At 32.2% G+C, this 11,373-nt stretch overlaps 3 protein-coding genes across 7 annotated transcripts; 1 reads left to right on the top strand and 2 right to left on the bottom strand.

Moving 5' to 3' along the window:
• The first annotated feature begins 1,257 nt into the window (after window positions 1-1,257).
• On the top strand, window positions 1,258-3,796 carry LOC148569685 (uncharacterized protein C24B11.05-like). Of its 2 annotated transcripts, none has more exons than XM_088509785.1 (9): window positions 1,258-1,443; window positions 1,869-1,957; window positions 2,062-2,127; window positions 2,224-2,321; window positions 2,430-2,467; window positions 2,570-2,657; window positions 2,771-3,070; window positions 3,197-3,262; window positions 3,468-3,796. In XM_088509785.1, the coding sequence occupies exons 2-9, from the start codon at window positions 1,897-1,899 to the stop codon at window positions 3,615-3,617; spliced, it is 867 nt and encodes a 288-aa protein (XP_088365911.1). In that variant the 5' UTR covers window positions 1,258-1,443; window positions 1,869-1,896; the 3' UTR covers window positions 3,618-3,796. The 2 variants fall into 2 exon arrangements, with proteins under 2 accessions (XP_088365911.1, XP_088365912.1); XM_088509786.1 differs by lacking the exon at window positions 1,258-1,443 and adding an exon at window positions 1,587-1,771.
• A 60-nt stretch (window positions 3,797-3,856) lies between these two features.
• Window positions 3,857-6,314, bottom strand: LOC107629087 (ubiquitin fusion degradation protein 1 C-like). The gene is made up of 9 exons (XM_016331783.3): window positions 6,119-6,314; window positions 5,831-5,947; window positions 5,617-5,641; window positions 5,474-5,506; window positions 5,250-5,371; window positions 4,937-5,067; window positions 4,601-4,836; window positions 4,187-4,419; window positions 3,857-4,102 (listed from the first exon to the last, which is right to left on the bottom strand). The coding sequence occupies exons 1-9, from the start codon at window positions 6,134-6,136 to the stop codon at window positions 3,998-4,000; spliced, it is 1,020 nt and encodes a 339-aa protein (XP_016187269.2). The 5' UTR covers window positions 6,137-6,314; the 3' UTR covers window positions 3,857-3,997.
• A 2,056-nt stretch (window positions 6,315-8,370) lies between these two features.
• Window positions 8,371-11,060, bottom strand: LOC107629089 (scarecrow-like protein 30). 4 transcript variants are annotated; one of them, XM_088509206.1, is made up of 3 exons: window positions 10,883-10,965; window positions 9,130-10,787; window positions 8,371-9,042 (listed from the first exon to the last, which is right to left on the bottom strand). In XM_088509206.1, the coding sequence occupies exons 2-3, from the start codon at window positions 10,764-10,766 to the stop codon at window positions 8,685-8,687; spliced, it is 1,995 nt and encodes a 664-aa protein (XP_088365332.1). In that variant the 5' UTR covers window positions 10,767-10,787; window positions 10,883-10,965; the 3' UTR covers window positions 8,371-8,684. The 4 variants fall into 4 exon arrangements, with proteins under 4 accessions (XP_088365332.1, XP_088365331.1, XP_016187270.1 ...); XM_088509205.1 differs by having other exon boundaries at window positions 8,371-10,807; window positions 10,883-11,060; XM_016331784.3 differs by having other exon boundaries at window positions 8,371-10,787.
• Between the last annotated feature and the right edge of the window lie 313 nt (window positions 11,061-11,373).

Raw genomic sequence — 11,373 nt, 5'->3', positions numbered from 1 at the left:
AATATCCTTTTTTTACATAGAAATATTTTCATTTGAATAATCATTTTGCTATATATAAAGAAATAGAGTTAAACAAGGGTGGAATTGAATGATATTACAACAATAATTTTTTGAAAAGATTTTTTGTTATTTCAACTTTTAAGATTTTTTAATCGGATGTTAAATATTTTTAGGTGACTACTTTAAATTTTTCTTTATGTGAAAATAATATATGAAAATTATAAAATAACTTAACATATTTAACTAAATTAGTATTTAATAATTTTTATCTATTATTTTTACATAGGAACATATTCATATATATGAGTATCTATCATATTTTTATATTTATTTTTGTAATCTATTCTCATATTGTTAACTAGTATAAGGTTAAATGCATGTAGTTCATTCCACCTATATATGAAGCATTTTTCTATCTATATATTAAAAATCACCACTATATATTTTAAAATATATATATATATATATATATATATATATATATATATATATATATTATCTAATTTATTTTTAGTATATATTTTATATTTTAATATTTATTTTATGTTAATAGTTAATTTATTAATTAATTTTTAGTATACACTTCGGATTCCTGTTTTTAATTTATAAGCAAACATTCAAGACCCTTGTCTCTCTATTTTCATGATTTATATATATATATATAAAAAAAACAGCCCAATATTGAATTATTTATTTTTTGAGACATAGTTCAAAATAATATTATTTTTGTGAAAAAGATTAATATATTCCAAAAGTGAATAATTAATAATTATTTTTTTCGTTTAATTTTAATATATTAATAATATAAAATATTTTACACGATGATTCAATCACATTTTTTTTGAATTATCATTCAAATAATTTATATAAAAAATAAATTAAATATACGTATAAAATTATTTTACAACGACAGTATATAAAATTATATTTTTAAAGAAAACTACGAAATTTTTTTGTTATAATAGATAGTAGTGAATCAATAGATATATTTATTAAAATAAATATAAAAATAAAAAATAAATTAGTTGAGATAATATGAGGTTTATAACTTAAATAAGATATTTAAGTTTATATTTTTAAAATAATAAAATAATATTTTTTTATAAATTATATATAATAAATAGTATTGTAGAAAAAAAGTTGGACACGAATTCATACTAGGTTCGAATTAAATATTTAATCCCTAATTTTATTTTTAATTAGATTTTGACATTCAACAAGCCATTCCAAACGTCGTCGTTTCTAGAAGAGTAAAGAGTGACCAACAATCGCTTTCTACGAACGCGATTCTCCAAGAATCTGTTTCATATTTTCAACGGCGCACTGTTCAGTGATTCTTCTCTCTATTTAAAGTTTCAACCTTCCCCTTCTCACTTCAATTCTCCATTTTCACTTCTCTCTCATTTTTCTCCCCTGCGGAAATCAAATTCATCATTTTTCCCTGTAAGTTTTCCATTATTGGATCTGCATTTCTTCCACACCCCACTTACTCTACTTTGTAAAAACAGTAGAAACTTTTTCCCGTTTTAACTGTTACTTTTTTCGGATAGTGACTTCGGCTTTTGGGTATATGTCAATTTTCCCTCTTCTGTAATGGGTTTCGGCTTATGCTTAACAGAGTTCTTTTTGGATTGAGATCGTCTAAAGTGGGAATTAATTAGCAACTACCCACGTTAGATGATCCAAATCCTTGTTTCTGTGCAAAGCTTTTAGTTATCAATTGTTTATTTGTTTATGAAGTTGTTAGTTTTTGGTATGGAAATTCATATAGGTACTCCAAGTTGATATATATATATATATATATTTTTTAATCTGAAGGGTTCTATTGTTAAAATGCTCTTATTTATTTATATTTATTTTACAATTAGGCATATCAAACTGAACTCTTAAGTCAAAATGGAAAATGGACATCAGTTCCAGGAGGTTTCAAAGGCAAAATATGACTGTCTTTTATTTGGTAAGCCTTTTAAGGATCACTGCTGAATTTTCCTTTTGTTTTCTTACTTGCATCATTCATGATGCTGTCTTATATATAACTTGCTTTGGTTTGATGATTTGCAGATCTTGATGACACCCTTTATCCTTACAGTTCTGGGTTGTCGGCTCAGACAGCAAAGAACATTGAAGGTACCGGGTTGTTTGACATATTTGGTTTTGTTTGTGTGTGTGTAAAAAAGGACCTGTTTTTGAATCTGAAAGTGTTATTATGCTTGCATTGCTCAGAGTATATGCTACAAAAGCTTGGTATGGAGCCTGCTGAACTCCCTGAAGTGAACCAATCATTATATAAGATTTATGGGACAACAATGGCTGGTCTGAGGGTATGATTTAATCAACCTTATATTTGATCTATTTAATTAAATATACTTTTACAGTTGTTGATTAATGAACAAGTCATTTCCCTTTTGTCTACTATTATATCCTTCCAGGCAATTGGCTATGACTTTGACTATGGTGACTTTCATAGGTAATACACATATTTGTTTGTCCATTTTATTGTTCTTCACATTCATTTTAATCAAGTTGAATTATTTTAAATAGGTATCTAAAACAATTTTGTGTTGTACAGATTTGTTCACGGGGGATTGCCATATCACTTGCTGAAAACAGATCCAGTTCTAAGGGGTATTTTGCAAAGCCTCCCTATTAGGAAAGTGGTAAGGTCCTCTCTATTTTTCAATATACTATTGTGAAAGTAATATCTGATTATAAGAGGAGATATCTAGTTATAGATAATGATGATGAAGTTTTCTTTGTTTACCCTTTTCAGATTTTTACAAATGCAGACCATAGTCATGCAGTTCGGGCACTCCAAAGGCTTGGACTTGAAGATTGCTTTGAAAGAATCATAAGCTTTGATACTCTGAATCCCTCCAACAAGATCAATACACTTGATGTTAAAAATGGCAGCGAATCCAAACCAGTTTCCACTGGAATTTTCGATTTCTACGAGTACGTGCGCCACCCAGGCCCTGACGTGAAACTTCCAAAGACCCCAGTTGTTTGCAAACCCTTTGAAGATGCATTTGAGAAGGTTTTTGAGATAGCTAGTATTGACCCTAAGAGAACAGTAAGATTACCGATTCTTCCCTTACTAGTGTAGCCTTAATTTGAAACTCATCCTGTTTTGAAAGCCGTCACTTCTAAATAGCATGCTTCTTATACAACTCTCCTTGGTAACATTTTCTCTTTTCAGTTGTTCTTTGATGATAGTACCCGCAATTTACTAACAGCCAAACGCGTAGGCCTCCACACAGTTGTGGTAAAGACTCCTTTCCCAACTACTTTACTGATGAATGAACCTAATTGGTCGTAAAAACGGATGGAATTGCATTTTCACATTTTATTGTCGTTAGTTTTACATGTTGATTAGTGGAATGGACCAGAGTGTTGTTTTAATTGACATTCAATATTTAGTGCACTGAATTAGCATCTAATGGTTCATTTGAAATGCCGCCTGAATGCAGGTGGGTACTTCCGTTCGAACTACAGGAATTGATCATGCTTTGGAAAGCATCCATAATATCAGGGAGGCATTTCCAGAACTCTGGGAAGCCAGCGAAAAGCATGAAATTGTCAAATATAAGGTTGCAATTGAGACATCAGTGATAGCTTAGTCTAGAATACAAGTTTAGTGCCTTGTTTTGTGTAGGCGCCTGTCTCATCAATGTAATTGTTATTTGAATTTTTATTAAATATGAATATTTTGTTCAGTACTAGAGAGGTTTCTATCATTGCAATTTTAAGCACATGTTTACATGTTATTGCCAATAATCCAAACTGTAGTTTATTACAAGTGAGAATTTCAGATTTCTTAATAACGAATGAATATTGTAAAGTGAATATCAGAGAATCCTTGTCAAGAAAGGAATGAATATATTTCTTGTTAGGTTTCAGCAAAAAAAAATAAAATAAAAAACCATTGGACTAATAATGTTACTGTTACACGGTAAATTAAAATTAAACTCCAGACACAGAAAAAGGCCTAACAAAAGAATCAACTTCTTAGCGAATACTTTTTTCCTGTGAAAGCTTGAAACTTTGGTTCTTGTGGCTTCTGGGTTATTTCTGCCTTGTCTTGATTAGTGGATTTCTGAGAGGCCTAACATGGAAAAACAAATGGTGAATATTAACAAGATTTACTAACTCATAAGATTTATTATACACAGATAAGACTCACACTCACCTTGTGTGGTCTTGACCCAAAGAGAAGCTTCCCAGAAGTTGTAGATGAAACATTATTCGACGAAGACTTGGAATCAGAACTCTTGTGTTCATCGTCACCTTGCTGTTTTGCCATACAAGAGAAAGAAGAAGCTTGTTTATCTGATGGTGTGGATGGCTTACCATCTAAACGCCTTGCAGAACCAGAGAATGGTGCAAACTCTCCGATCTTTGTTAGAATGTCAGTGTCATCAGCTGAAAGTGCACAACATAGACTAAACTCAAAAGCTTGTCTTGAAATTTTACACTAGACCAAACCATTCATGTAAAAAGAAAACAAAAGTAAACTCATTTACACATTACTTGATTGAATAACAATGTAAAACTCTTTTACGCTCGCATGACGTAGAAAACAAATAAAAAAAATAATCACAACCTTCTTGCTGTTGCTGTTGTTTCCTGTCAGATGAAGTAGATGGCAACTGTTTCTTAACTTCTTCTTTATAATCAAGAGGTGGGGCAAAATCAACTTCGCAGTCTGTTTCAATGAGGCTGATAGCATAAGATGGCTTAGTTTCAATCACATCAATGTAGTACTCTTTGTTGTTGTATGGAATCATTATTGTGTCCCCAGTTGTTACACATGAAAAACTCCTCAGATTAATCTCCAGCCTAAATATGATAGAAAAGAAAGAAAAATATCATTGAACTATTATTATGTGAAACATGTAAAAATTGTCTAAGATTCAATTAGATCAGGTATTCCATATACATTGCTTTTATATTTGAGAGATCCATGAAATTCTTTGTGTGAGGCTGCAGCTTGAGGTATGTTCCTTTTACAAGTGTGGTGCTTTTCAGAAGCACAAGATCTGCATCTTCCAGCTGCATATTTTTCATCATCTGATAACAACAAATGTAGCAAAAAACAGCACAAATTGTAAATGAAAAAGAGTTCAATTTCAATGTACTGTCAACATAACAAGAGAAACTATTTGTATTTATAATACAATATTTGATCAGATGTTTACGGATAATGGCATAAAGAGATTAATATGAACAAATAACAAAAGACAATCACATACCCAACTCGGTACACAAATTTTTCCCTCTTCAGCAGTGAATTCTAGGACTCCACAGTGAGAAAATTTTCTATTAGAAGGATGTCTCATTTCAAATAACATAGGGTATTCCACTCCAGCATACACTGTAATGATTACAAATTATATGAATAAGCTTATTAATCTAGTTCATAGGTGACAAAAGATTGAATCAAATTACTGAAATCACAGATATATATTTCACTCACAAAGTTTATTAAGTGCTGAAGGGGGCATGATAACTGGTGGCAAAAAGAATACACATTAGCATTTACAGGCATAAAAAAAAAGTATCAGAATCTCATAACTACTTCGTATCAATCAACAAAACTTAACATGTTGGTATACATACTCTTATTGCCCGATTCCAAATTTAACTGCAAAAGAAAAAAAAAAAAAGGGCCATAATCAGTTTAAGATTTGTAGTAAATAAATACACAAATATTCAAAATTTAGTAAAATTATAAAACTAACAGAATAATTAAACTTTTTAAATATTACTAAAATTGTTTAACCATCTTAGTCATAGACAATTAAACACTGAAGACTCCGTCTTTGTATAATACCTTTTCAGTGGAAGAAACAGGGTGACAGTGGTAATAATTTTTAAAAGCATAATAATCCTCCTCATCATGACTCAAGTAGACTTCTTCATCTTCATCGCTGCCGATGTAGTAATCACCCTGCAAAACCATTTAAAAAATAAATAAACAAAAACAGTGATTAATTACCACGCACGAAACGATCGAAACACCAATTAACACAAGTTCTATTAAAGCTTTTATTTTTAGTTACAAATCCAAACAAGGCTAAGGATTCTAAAATAGCTCATAAGTTATAACTCGTTAACGTACCATGCCAAATTGGTCCATTGGTATTTGATAATGCACGAGATGATCGATATGAAACTGTGAACCCAAAGGAATCCTACTGAAAGCAATTAAAGAGTCGGGCTTGGATTAATGGATTCACCGGGTTTAGTAATGCCTAGAACAGAGGCGGGGAAAACTATTAACACACCACTATTCTTAATCGAAATATTGAAAGAGTAGATAAAGAGTGTAAAGATAAAGAACGATTTATTATGTATTTTTTGATTGATTGAATTATGAGAGTAAAGTTAAATATATATAGAGTATTGCTTACGAAAGATAAAAGTAAAGATAAGATAAAAAGGTAATAAAAAAATAAAGATAAAATGATAAAGGCTAAAATTATAATTCTGTTAGGTTAAATTTACATTAACAAACAAATCAGTCAATCACATTTAAAAACAAATTCAATCCAAATCACAAAAGATAAATTGAATTAAAAAAATAAATTCAAATTGATATGATACAAATCACAATCTTTTGAATAAAATTAGATTAGATTAAAAAAATCAAACCAATTTCATTTAAATCTTAACAAATTATATTAATTTTATTTTTTAATCAATTCAAATCGTATTACAAATATAATCTTAAGAAAACATATATAAATAAAGAATCAATTTATTTAAAGAAAATTCTATAAATGGTGGTTCAATATTTTTTAAATATTTTTATCGCATTTTAATTGTAACGGCTTTTGACTATGTTCTAACTTCTAAGTTTTAACAATCACACTACACTCACATGCTATATATTTAAGTCTTGCTCCCAACGAGACTTGAATTCATATATGTGATTTATTGTTCATTGAAATGCTACTATAGCAAAAATCAATCGTTAAGAACTTGTTTAGATGTTATTAAGTTGTTAAAAAAATAATTTTTTTTTTATTTTTTAATATATTTGAAAAAAATTTAGTCATAAAAATAAAAGTATTAAAAAAATTAAAAAAATATATTTAAAAAGTTACAATTTACTTTTTTTTTAAAAATTACTTAAAAAAATTATTTGTAACATAAATAAAGAAGTACTTTTATATTATTGTATTCAAACATAATTGTTAGATAAAAATATATTTTTATATAAAATATTCAAATATAAAATTATATTTATTTTTTTTAAAAGATCTTTTAAAATAAGATCACTTAAAAAAAATATCTTTTTGTAAAAACTCATCAAAATAAGTCTTAAATTAATCATTATGTATTTATATATAAATAATATATTATTAACCTCATTTTCAAAATATATATTATTTTCTAACTTCTAACATGTATTTAATATAAATAATTAATTTAGTGATTATTTTTTGTGTCCATGATTGATTATTTATATTTATATATTAGTCACTCATTATAAAAAGACGATCATGGCCAAATAATTGTATGTGGGCTCTTTCAAAAAGGGGATAAGCTCATGACCCGGAAAAAAAAAAGGAGATAGGCTGGATTGGAAGATGCGCCTTAAAATTTGTAATTCCTTAATAAATCCATAGTAGAACGTTGAATTATTGAATAGTATAGTTAGAGTTTAAATTGAAGTGGCAATACAGAAAGATAATAGATAGATGTTTATAGACTATAGTTGTGGATTGGCATAAAGATATAAAGCATGGGCATGATAAGTACAGATCCACCACTTCTATAGCATATGAAAATGAAAAGAAGAAATGATTTAAAGATAGTTTGTGTGTCAGGGATCCACATTCCACAATATAAAATGTGTGGTGATTTTATAGATTGGTTTTATGTGTCAGCAACACATGTCTGTGTTGCAACTTGGTTGAACAAGATCAAAGTGGGCGCAATCTAACACAGTATGATATATGTACGGACGATTTGTATTATTCATGGGACCAACTGTAGGTTAAATCTGTGGCAAGTTATGACATTCACCAAGTTACAATTATGGAGGAAGTTGCTAATATCTTATTACATGAAGTAGGAGACATCTTAATAAGAGAAGTGGCAAATGCTTTTCCAATAGTTGAAATAGGAAAACCATCGGAGTAGTGCCTCCAAAATTGTGTGACTTGGCTTCCAACAAAAAAGGTTAGAAAAACATAAAGGGCCAAATTTATGTTTTGATGTCATGCTACATGCCTACAGCCTAAGTTTGTAAGGATTGTACTTGGAATCCATAGTTGAAATTATTCTACTCATTCAACATTTCTTAATATGACAAAGTTCCAGCAATGTAGTAATGAAAAAGGACCAAAAATGTTAGCGATCTTCTTGGGAAATTGAGTTATCATAACATAAAAAGTGCACATATTAACAGAAATAAGTGCTATTTTCATTCTATTTTGCGTCTATTCATATTAATAAAAAAGAGTACACCGTAATGGAGATATCGGATAATCTTTTATCTAATATGTGATTTCAGATTAATCTTCTAATTTTGGCTACATGCAGATGCATGTTACACCAAGCTAAACTAAGGTACTAGGAACCAAATTTAGCACCAATAATCTAAAACAGAAACTCAAACGGAGAAAAAAGAAAGAAAGAATAATAAAGATTACATTGGAATGTTTCCACATGATTGGTTAAGCAGGAACCCAAGGAGAGAGCGCATGGAGAATTCTCCCTTTCCATCCTTGTAAGACCCATTTTCCGTCTTCATCCACTACAAAATCTTTGTGATATTCCTTCTTCACCATTCCTTTGACTCTATTTAACAGTTCTGGTGCAATTGCAAGTTGCTTGAACCCTGCTCTTCTGTTCCTAACTTGCCACTGCTTATAGGTCTCTGGCCTTTCTACTCTTTCAGCCCCTTCACATGCTATGACATTGATGGCATCCCTTCCAAACAACCCCTGCTCAAACATCAGCCTATGTGGATTGTCGCGTGGCACAGTGGCCTCAAACATGTCAAACAATGCCGAGAAGTGGAAGAGCGCCTCCCTGAAACGAGTCAAGAAAAATGGGGCATTGTAAGTGCCATTGATCACACCATGGATAAAGATGTTTGGATTTATCCTCCTGATCAACCTTAATACGGCATCCCTTGGACAGTTCGCGGTCACAGTCTCATCAGACAGGTTCTTCAATCTGTATAGACAGTTAACCACGGTCACTTCATTCCTATCGATATTGAGATCTTCGAGTTGTATGGTTTCCCACTTCTGTGCAAGGCAATTGTACTCAAATGGGACCCCAAACCTCTTGCAATAGTTTTTCAAGCGTCGCCCGGTCTCCTCAACCCTTTCTGCAGGCCTGAATCCAGGCTGAGGAAGATCAATTCCAGTGATCCGAAGCCTAGGAGGCCCTCCAGGTCTCTCTGAAAGGCGCTGGATGAGGCAAGGCCACTGGAAACCATAGAAAATCCCAAAGTCAATAATGTGAAGACTGCTTTCATTCTGTGCTAGCTTCAGAATAGTCCTATTAGCCAAGAAATTTGACATCCTTTGAAATGGGATGGCTGTGATGTAAACTTTGTATGCCTTTAACATATCTGCAGCAGATGCTGACTGAAGGAGGATATACTTGGGTGTCCCGGCAGCTAACCTCGACTCAAGGCCATCGGCGAAGTACTTAGCCAAACGCTGCAACCCATCGCCAGAAGCCGGAGAGTTCTGCCTTATCTGCTTGAGTATCTCATTCGCACTCCTCTGATCATAGCTTGCCACAGCTTGTGCACATTGAGTTAGGAGACTCCATAAATCAACTGTTGTACTTATGGTGCCCCCTTTGTTGGTAGCTCCACCCTTGTTCGCACCTTTCTTCGAACGGCTTGCCTTCACATTAGATCCACCCGAGTCGGATTCGCGGTCGCCACAAAAAATGGCAGGACTCTTGCCATCCTGACAAAGCAGCACTGCATCAAACATCTCCAATGGCTCCGACTCATCGGCATACACAGCTGAGAGCTTGTTTCCTCTCTCCCCTTCTTGTGTGGCATCATCCACATGATGGCTCCTCTTTTCCCTTGATCTACCACTACCTCCTCCAGTAATTGGTGGCAGCATATCTGGAATTATGTTGTGCAAGGTTCCATTTTGAAAATAGACAGAACCATGCGAATCCCTAATTTGAGAATTACCTAACCCTAAAACCTCATAGGAGTTCTTTATTTCTGGGGACTCAATCAGAGTGTTTTGAAGGAATTTGGACTCAAAATCACCCCATCCATTGAACCAATCAGACTCGCATGAATTTTCACTAGTGTTGTAGCTGCTACTATTGCTCTCAGAGCTAGTTGTTCTACCAAAATTACTATCATCAGGATCATGGCAATCATCCCCAAAACCACCATAGATCTTTGACGGCGACGAAGGGTAGCTGCGGCCGATGGCGTCGTAGAACCCCTTCTCGGCAGCCTGGAGCTTCAAACAATCATGCAACATACAGGGCTTTTGCTGCAAATCATCTTCCTCATCCAACAGAATCTCACTTATGTATCTGAGAATAGGGTTTGAGTGCTTAGTACTCTCTGCGTGTGATTCTCCATTATTTGTGCCATCAGGATCATCACTAGTAGGAGATTCTGCATGATTTGAAGATGAATCTTCAAACTTGAACACATTTTCAGGGTTCTGATGATTATTACTATTGGAGAACACCGACATAGGACCATTCTCATATACGAAACCAGCATAATTCTCCGTACGAGAATCTGCAGAGATCATGATTGCTTCCAAACACAAGAACTGAATCCCAAGGATAGAGCATGAACAAGAAAGGGTAATTAATTAGGAATAGAGAAGAAACAAAAAGACTATATATGATTGATTGTGTTGTGTACCTGGGAAAAAAAATTAGAGACAGAATCAAACTGAAAGAGTGAGAGAGTAATAGCAGATTAGCAATGAGTTTAGTTGGCGAATGGTTAATAGGGGTTATAAACCGGTTATGTGATTTTACTATTATAACCTTCATTTCTGTCTACTGAACCACTGAACCTTCCAGGAAGGGATTGGATTGGAGACCAGATGAACCAGTCACTCTCCATATATATTTTTTTAATAATAAATAAATATTACATATTTTTAATTCACGTGTTTATCTTTAAAAAAAATAAAAGACAAATACAAAGACGTAAATACATTTGTTATTAAAATTAATTTTACATCTAATAAAAAAAAAGTAGTTGTTAGTGATGAAGACGGCTCATTTTTTTGGATATGCAAATTCTGTGTGTGTTGTGCATGGGTATGGAGGTGGGTAGTGTTAAATATGAATATGGAATAATTTTTTTTGAACTATAAAGTGAATAAATTGGACTTTGTTAAAAAA

Source organism: Arachis ipaensis, chromosome B3 (assembly GCF_059453495.1).
Source record: "Arachis ipaensis isolate K30076 ecotype BB chromosome B3, ASM5945349v1, whole genome shotgun sequence".
NCBI classification, from domain to species: Eukaryota; Viridiplantae; Streptophyta; class Magnoliopsida; order Fabales; family Fabaceae; genus Arachis; species Arachis ipaensis.
This window is presented reverse-complemented; position numbering and strand designations above follow the sequence as displayed.

Bases quoted from the DNA above. Each gene is read 5' to 3' on its own strand.
- LOC148569685 (XM_088509785.1), top strand. From the start codon at position 1,897: ATGGAAAATGGACATCAGTTCCAGGAGGTTTCAAAGGCAAAATATGAC. The intron at 1,958-2,061 runs GTAAGCCTTTTA...GATGATTTGCAG, and splicing joins ATATGACTGTCTTTTATTTG to ATCTTGATGACACCCTTTAT. The intron at 2,658-2,770 runs GTAAGGTCCTCT...TACCCTTTTCAG, and splicing joins GCCTCCCTATTAGGAAAGTG to ATTTTTACAAATGCAGACCA.
- LOC107629087 (XM_016331783.3), bottom strand. The intron at 5,372-5,473 runs GTGAGTGAAATA...TAATCATTACAG, and splicing joins TTCAGCACTTAATAAACTTT to TGTATGCTGGAGTGGAATAC. The intron at 4,420-4,600 runs GTTGTGATTATT...GTGCACTTTCAG, and splicing joins ACAACAGCAACAGCAAGAAG to CTGATGACACTGACATTCTA.
- LOC107629089 (XM_088509205.1), bottom strand. From the start codon at position 10,766: ATGATCTCTGCAGATTCTCGTACGGAGAATTATGCTGGTTTCGTATAT.